This window comes from Haematobia irritans, chromosome 5, assembly GCF_050003625.1.
Source record: "Haematobia irritans isolate KBUSLIRL chromosome 5, ASM5000362v1, whole genome shotgun sequence".
NCBI lineage: Eukaryota > Metazoa > Arthropoda > Insecta > Diptera > Muscidae > Haematobia > Haematobia irritans.
In genome coordinates, this window is record NC_134401.1 from 153040770 (window position 1) to 153049608 (window position 8839).

At 29.3% G+C, this 8839-nt stretch overlaps 1 protein-coding gene across 1 annotated transcript; it reads right to left on the reverse strand.

The window, feature by feature from the left end:
* Window positions 1–1343: 1343 nt before the first annotated feature.
* LOC142238302 (leukocyte elastase inhibitor-like) lies at window positions 1344–6351 on the reverse strand. The gene is made up of 2 exons (XM_075309907.1): window positions 5357–6351; window positions 1344–1787 (listed from the first exon to the last, which is right to left on the reverse strand). The coding sequence occupies exons 1-2, from the start codon at window positions 6212–6214 to the stop codon at window positions 1512–1514; spliced, it is 1134 nt and encodes a 377-aa protein (XP_075166022.1). The 5' UTR covers window positions 6215–6351; the 3' UTR covers window positions 1344–1511.
* Between the last annotated feature and the right edge of the window lie 2488 nt (window positions 6352–8839).

Here is an 8839-nt window from a genome sequence, read left to right on the forward strand (position 1 = left end):
CATGGTTGTTAACGGCCATATACTAGCACAATGTACCAAATTTCAACTGACTCGGATAAAATTTGCTCCTCCAAGAAGCTCCAAAACCAAATCTCGGGATCGGTTTATATGGGGGCTATATATGATTATGGACTGATATGGACCACTTTTGGCATGGTTGTTAGATATCATATACTAACACCACGTACCAGATTTCAACCAGATCGGATGAATTTTGCTTCTCCAGAAGGCACCGGAGGTCAAATCTGGGTATCGGTTTATATGGGGGCTATATATAATTATGGACTGATATGAACCAATTCCTGCATGGTTGGTGGATACCATATACTAACATCACGTACCAAATTTCAACCGAATCGGATGAATTTTGTTCTTCCAAGGGGCTCCGGAGGTCAAATCTGGGGATCGGTTTATATAGACCTATATATACTTATTGACCGATTTCGACCAATTTTTGCATGGGTGTTGGAGGCCATATATTAACACCACGTACCAAATTTCAACTGAGTCAGATGAATTTTGGTCTTCCAAGAGGCTCCGGAGATCAAATCTGGTTTATATGGGCGCTATATATAATTATAGACCGATGTGGACCAATTTTTCCATGGTCTTTAGAGACCATATACTAACACCATATACCAAATTTCAGCCGGATCGGATGAAATTTGCTTCTCTTAGAGGCTCCGCAAGCCAAATCGGGGGATCGGTTTATATGGGGGCTATATATAATTATGGACCGATGTGGACCAATTTTTGCATGGCTGTTAGAGACCATATTTTAACACCATGTACCAAATTTCAGCTGGATCGGATGAAATATTTTTAATATGGAAACAAAAGTAAGGCGCGCGGTGCTAAATCCAGAAAAATAAAGTGGATAGGACATCAGATCATACCAAGAGCTTATCGGCTCATGTGGTGTCGTTGTTCCTCCAAATTTGTCAAATGCCAAATTCAGCATAAAGCCTTGTGTTTATTTTCTGCATATGGTCAATGTGGATCTTTGCGAGCGATGGACCGGTCTTTGCATTTAGGAATGTTTTTCGATTTCTTGTAAAATGAGACAAGCACTGCCATGGAACGATCTCATAGTGGCGCTTGAGCAACCATGCACCCAACGTAATCTCAGCTCAACATTTTGTGTAGGATATACCCCCACGATCATTTAAATAAGGATTTCGATTTACTCCGAAAGATCGACAATGTCGGAAACTATAGCCAATTTCCTGACGATTACGGGGTGATTCAAAATTAAAAATAATTTATTTGTGACAATTATCAGAAATTCTTACTGGAAGCCAGTTACTCCTAAATCCCAACAGACCTACATTAATAAAGGTACATTTTTTCTACAAATTAGAATTTTATTACAACAAAACAAATTAATAAATAATCATACAAAAAAAAGCATAAAACTAAAATAAAATCTACATTTACACAGAAATGTTCTGGAATTTTTGGTTTTCAATACTTTTCATGGATTGAGCAATTCTCATAAAATCTATCAGCATTTAAGATTCAGCTGGAGCATTTACAAAAGCACCAGCAAACAAAATATTCTTCTTATTCCAAATCCAATAGAAGAAGGGACGATCAGCTACAAATTGCAGGGGCATCATCATCATACGGGTCATCATAATCATACCAGTGGCAGCAGCAGCTTCGGAACCTTCTTCATTGACTTCAATGCAGGCTTTGTGAAGGACTTTCGAGATACTAATATCTTCGGGAGATTCCAAAATGTTGCTGAAATCAGCACAATCGCCAAAGGCTTTGGTGATACCCATCTGTAAATAAAAAAAAAACGGGAGAAAATATTGTCGGTTAATAATTGAAAAACTTGAAAAAATTTAATTTCGGTTAATAATAGAAACATTAAAAATGGAACTGGTGGATATTTCCAAAATCTCATGCTCATTATTTAGGCTCGAAATCTATCAAAAATGGATTTGAAATCCCTTATTTATAAGGCAAATGACATTTGAAATTTAGTTGAAGTGGATTTTGGAATTGTAATGTGGTATAACTCAATTTAAGTAAAAGGTAAATTTTTATCTATCTTAAATATTAAATAAATAACTCTGATATTTATTTGGACCGAAGGTCTTTACCAAGTGAGTGGTTTTGACATTGCAGTTCGACAAAATGCGAACGAATCGAGTTATGCGCTTTACAGACTATCAGTTATTCCGGACGGAATGTCGGTGTTTGTAAAGAATCTTACAGTGTGTCGGATCGATACGACTTGTCGGCGATGACTAAATAATCGGTAAATGTGTTATCGATCCAATAAACATGCAGCAGTATCGATTATTATGACTTAACTTATAATGTGCACGATATATGGGATATGTTCGACACGAGCACTGTCGTCCGGAATAACTGATAGTCTGTAAAGCGCATTAGAGAAACCCAATTTTAGAGATTACGTTATGTTTTCGTTCGCATTGACTTTCGTTTCGATTTTCGTTTAGATACCCCTTAGAGAAAACAAAATCAGCTGTTTTTGGTTTTGTATGCGAACGAAGACTAGAATTCGGATAGCAGAAATAGGCTCTTATATTTTCTTTTTGATAAAAACCATATGTGGTTGTGTCACCCTGTTATGATAACATGGATGTAGTAATAAGGTGGCACCATCAAATCAGCTGACTATAATTTTTCTTCGGGAATGATCTTCGAATGTCATCTTTCACTTATCATTTCTTAAATTCCGAAAAACTCAACAGAAGAATTGTATTATAACCTCATAAAAAAATGTTAAAAAAAAAACATCACAAATTTCGCATTTACATTTTCATAATGATTTAGTTCAATCAATTTCTTCATGTCAAAAAGTTTAATTTAGGTTATACAAATGGTCTTTTAAACATGTCATCTTATCAGTCCCATAGAAACCATGATAAGTGCTCTTATTTGGGCCGCTATCAGATAGCTATATCGAATGCTACCATACAAGCGTAGTAAATACCAAATACGCTATATGAAGCCGTCATTGATTAGTTATCAACTATATTTTATTATGCAAGTGCACTTCAGTAAGAATCCCAAAATAACTCGGAAAATAAGATATCAAAATTGAACTACGGTTAAATGATGTCAGGTGGCGGCGACATTTATGGGTGAAAACTTTATATGAGACTGCAATATATTTTACTAGGCGTGATGGACTAAACGAAAATAAAATCTATAGAAATAAAATGTTGACAAAATTTTATACAGAAGTAAAATTTTGAAAATATTTTCTACAGAAATAAAATTATGACAAAAATTTTTATAGAAATAAAAATATGTATGACAAAATTTTTTATAGAAATAAAATTATGAAATTTATTTTTTTTAGAAATAAAATTTTGAAAAAATTTTCTATAGAAAAAAATTTTTACAAAATTTTATATAGAAATAAAATTTTGAATAACTGTTGACAAAATTTTCTATAGAAGTAAAATTTTGACAAAATTGTTTATAGAAATAAATTTTTGAAAAACTGTTGACAAAATTTTCTATAGAAGTAATATTTTGACAAAATTTCCTATAGAAGTAAAATTTTGACAAAATTTTCTAAAGATATAAAATTATGACAAAATTTTTTATAGAGGACCTGTTCGAAACCGAAACTTGGTAAAAATTTGACGAAAGTCGAAGTAAGTATAATTTCACTAGCTAGTAAGAAATTTGACATTTGTTGAAATGACATTTATTACATCAGTAGGCTTGGCATGTTTTGATTATTGCTTAGTACTAAGTTCGTTTCTGCGAAAAACGAATATCTTCATCTATCTCCTTATATAGGATCTCAAACCCAGGGATGTTACCTTATTTATGCGACATAATATGCCTGCCTATTTTTTCGTGCGAAAAATCCAGGGTTGTATAAATATGTACTTTAAAATGCTTAAAACAAAGATTTCGCATTTATTCCGCGCTAACATTTTTTATATGGAGTATAACAGTTGTTCGTGCAAAAACGTGATCTTAGTACTAGGCTTATATCAAAACAAAAAAAATAGTTTTATTTGTTAAAGAAATGAGTACACCAAATTAGCAACTGTTTTTCACCATAGTAAATTGATATATCACCACAGTAAAAAGTTTCGGTTTCGAACAGGCCCAGAAATAAGAATATGACAAAATTTTTTAAAGAAATAAAATGTTGACAAAATTTTCTGTAGAAAACAATTTTGACAAAATTTCCCATAGAAATAAAATTTTGACAAAATTTTCTATAGAAACAAAATTTTGACAAATTTTTCTATAGAGATAAAATTTTGACAAAATTTGCTACAGGAATAAAATTTTGATAACATTTTTTGAGAAATAAAATTTTGACAAAATTTTCTATAGAAATAAAATTTTGGCAAAATTTTCTATAGAAATAAAATTTTGACAAAATTTTCTATAGGAATAAAATTTTTGACAAAATGTTCTATAGAAATAAAATTTTGTCAAAACTTTCTACAGAAATAAAATTTTGACAAAATTTTCTATAGAAATAAAATTTTGACAAAATTTTCTATAGAAATAAAATTTTGACAAAATTTTCTATAGAAATAAAATTTTGACAAAATTTTCTATAGAAATAAAATTTTGAGAAAATTTTCTATAGAAATAAAATTTTGAGAAAATTTTCTATAGAAATAAAATTTTGACAAAATTTTCTATAGAAATAAAATTTATAGAAATAAAATTTTGACAAAATTTTCTATAGAAATAAAATTTTGACAAAATTTTCTATAGAAAACAATTTTGACAAAATTTCCTATAGAAATAAAATTTTGACAAAATTTCCTATAGAAATAAAATTTTGACAAAATTTCCTATAGAAATAAAATTTTGACAAAATTTTCTATTGAAATAAAATTTTGTCAAAATTTTCTAAAGAAATAAAATTTTGAAAAAATTTTCTAAAAAATAAAATTTCGACAAAATTTTCTATAGAAATAAAATTTTGACAACATTTTCTATAGAAATAAAATTTTGACACAATTTTCTATAGAAATAAAATTTTGACAAACTTTTCTATAGAAATAAAATTTTGACAAATAGAAATAAAATTTTGAGAAAATTTTCTAAAGAAATAAAATTTTGACAAAATGTTCCACAGAAATAAAATTTTGTCAAAATTTTCTATAGAAACAAATTTTGTCAAAATTTTCTATAGAAATAAAATTTTGACAAAATTTTCTATACAAAAAATTTCAAAATTATTGTTTGGTTGTTTTTTTCTAATTTTTTTCAAATTTTTTGTAGATTTTTCTTTTGGCTCGAATGGCAACCGTGGTTTGGGACCTTATTTATGATGTTACATAACTACTAAGTAATAAGCTATAAACATTTTGGTTTGATATTTTCTTACCTCTTTCAATGTATCCGTCAACTCAATTGAATAGTCGATTTTGAATTTAGGGAATTTAACCACCACCTCTTCTTCATTCATTTTATCAGCTAAATCCACTAAATTGACTTCTTTCAATTTCAAAGCCAAATCCTTAAGGCCTTCACGTTCCTGGGGCAATATAACAAACATACTCAAATCCGAATCCTTATAGGGCATTTCCAAGGCTGTGCAATTGTACTCTTCAAAATAGCCATATCCAAATTTGGCTTTTTGATTCATATATTTCACTTTCACTGATTCTTCTTCCGCAGTCCAAAAATCATCCTCTTCGGTGGCGGCTTCATCGAATTTCTTTTCCCATTCACCCTTGAAATGCAAAGCATTCAGGAGAACCAATCTTGTGGTGGAATCAAAACTATCACTGGATACTAATTCGGTAATTTTTCCAGCAGTTTTCTCCTCAACCCAACCATTAATGGTTTGGGCGGCAGCTTCACTTTCAGCAAAATTTAAATTTTCTGCCTCAGCATGATAATGTTCCTTGGTAGCTTGAGCATAATCGGCTTTTATTTCTTTACCCTCTTGGACATAGATTTTATTTGCAATTTTCACAAGATCACTATCCTTGTATTTTTCCAAAACGAATTGGAATGTCTCAGCTACTTCGGGAGGAAAATTCGAAACATATTTCATGGCGGTGGCTATTTCCTCAGCGGTATCATCCTTAGCTCCAGCAAAGGCCAAAGCTAGACAATTTTGTATGGAAAAGGGTGATACAATAATATTTTCCTTGGTAGTTGCTGCTTGTAGTTTTTCAAAAAGTTCCACAGTAAATTGAGCACCACCACGAGCGAATTGCAAATTGAAATCAAACATTTTGTTTAAGTTTTTTTTTTTTATTATTAATTTTGTTAGCACTTAAAAATGTACGTGTATATTTTTTACACTTGAATATAACTTTCCTTGACCAACGTCTGTTATGGAATGCTCAAAAAAGACTATTTACGTGGTGGCTAAAGCAATGCCTTTTAACGCCTCTATGCGATTTGAGTTATGCCATTAAAATTATGTGTACCGGTTGTCTGATATATGACTCACGCGATAATAGTTTGTTTATCTTTTTTGGGCGCTCAATTTCAATTGAATTATTCTCACTAACATAAATATATTGGGCATTTTTGTTGTTGTAACTTTTATTACTCTCACTTACTCTTTATTTGGGGGGCCAATTTGAGTTGGGGAATTACCAATGCTTACGTTTTCTCTTTACTCTAAGAGAACTCAATTGCCAAGTATTTTAAGAGATTAGTTTTGAAGTGTATGGGAAAAAATAATCTTATCTAAAAGGAATTCCAACTTATAGATTACACCATATGAAAATTCTACAAAAATTATTATTATAAGAGATATGATTGAACGTTTTAAAAATAATCAATTACTAAATGTAGGTGTTGTAAACAAATGTTTGTATGTAATATGTAGTAATTGTTTGTATTTGTTTACAAAAAATATTGCACGAATGATATTGTACACCTGTCAATGGAGAATGCCTTCAGAGCAAAATAACAGTAAATCGATAACATAACGTGCAGTACATACAAGTGTAAGTAACGGTTATTACTCAACACTTTTCCGGTGACGTACAAAGTTCTGATTGTGTCAATTTAAGACGCACAATGGGACGATTAACTCATTCATATCGAAAGCGATATGAAAGAGCTTTTAAATTTATATTTGTGTTCATAGTTTTTGTTATGTAGCAATTTGAAATTGCGTTTTAATTTACTCTTATGTTCTGTTGTTACGTAATTTGTTAATAAAATTTAATTATACCTCAATCACATTACACTTCCCAAATCCACTTTACTAGATTTCAACTGTCATTTGCCTTACAAAAAGAGGATTTCAAACCACTCTTACTCGATTTCGAGCCTAATGTGAATGAGTTATTAAACCAAATATGCTTGATGTACTACAATTTTTGATGCTGTAGATAGTTATTACTCTGAATATTTAAAGAATTCAAAAAAATTCGGGATGCCGGGATTTAACATTTTGAATTCCCGAATCCCGGGATTTACAAGAATCGATCCCGAATGACAGCCCTAATTGGGGCTTAAATCTACTTTAGTATTAGTATTTTCTATATTTTGTCAAAATGTTATTTTTATAGAAAATTTTTTCATAGATTATTTTTATAGAAATTTTTTTCATTTTTTACAGAAAATTTTGCCAAAAGTTTATTTTTATATAAAATTTTGTCTAATTTTTAATTCTATAGAGATTTTTTTAATTTTTATACAAAATATTGTCAAAATTTTATTTATATAGAAAATGTTGTCAAAATTTTATTTCTAAAGAAAATTTTGTCAAAATTTTGTTTCTATAGAAAATTTTGTCAAAATTTTATTTCTATAGAAAATTTTGTCAAAATTTTATATCTATAGAAAATTTTGTCAAAATTTTATTTCTATAGAAAATTTTGTCAAAATTTTATTTCTATAGAAAATTTTGTCAAAATTTTATTTCTATAGAAAATTTCGTCAAAATTTTATTTCTATAAAAAATTTTTGTCAAAATTTTATTTCTATAAAAAATTTTTGCCAAAATTTTATTTCTATAGAAAATTTTGTCAAAATTTTATTTCTACAGAAAATTTTGTCAAAATTTTATTTCTATAGAAAATTTTGTCAAAATTTTATTTCTATAGAAAATTTTGTCAAAATTTTATTTCTATAGAAAATTTTGTCAAAATTTTATTTCTATAGAAAATTTTGTCAAAATTTTATTTCTATAGAAAATTTTGTCAAAATTTTATTTCTATATTTTGTCAAAATTTTATTTCTATAGAAAATTTTGTCAAAATTTTATTTCTATAGAAAATTTTGTCAAAATTTTATTTCTATAGAAAATTTTGCCAAAATTTATTTCTAAGAAAATTTAACCAAATTTTATTCCTGTAGAAAATTTTGCCATTTTTTTGCCAAATTTTATTTTTATATACAATTTTGTCAAAGATTTATTCAAAGATTTATTTTTATTGAAAATTTTTATTTTTATAGAAAATTTTGTAAAAATTTTATTTTTATATAAAATTTTGACGAAATTTTATTTTATATAAAAGTTTTCTAGTCTTTAATTCTATAGAGATTTTTTTATTATACCCTCCACCATAGGATGGGGGTAATATTCTGTTTGTAACACATCGATATATTGCTCTAAGACCCCATAAAGCATATATATTCTGGGTCGTGGTGAAATTCTGAGTCGATCTAAGCATGTCCGCCCGTCCGTCCGTCTGTCTGTTGAAATCAATCTAACTTCCGAACGAAACAAGCTATCGACTTGAAACTTGGCACAAGTAATTGTTATTGATGTAGGTCGGATGGTATTGCAAATGGGCCATATCGGTCCACTTTTACGTATAGCCCCCATATAAGCGGACCCCGAAATTTGGCTTGAGAATCCTCTAAGAGAAGCAAATTTCATCCGATCCGGCTG

Coding starts and splice junctions, on each gene's coding strand:
- LOC142238302 (XM_075309907.1), bottom strand. CDS start 6,214: ATGTTTGATTTCAATTTGCAATTCGCTCGTGGTGGTGCTCAATTTACT. Junction 1,788..5,356: donor TGACGGATACATTGAAAGAG/GTAAGAAAATAT, acceptor TTTTATTTACAG/ATGGGTATCACCAAAGCCTT.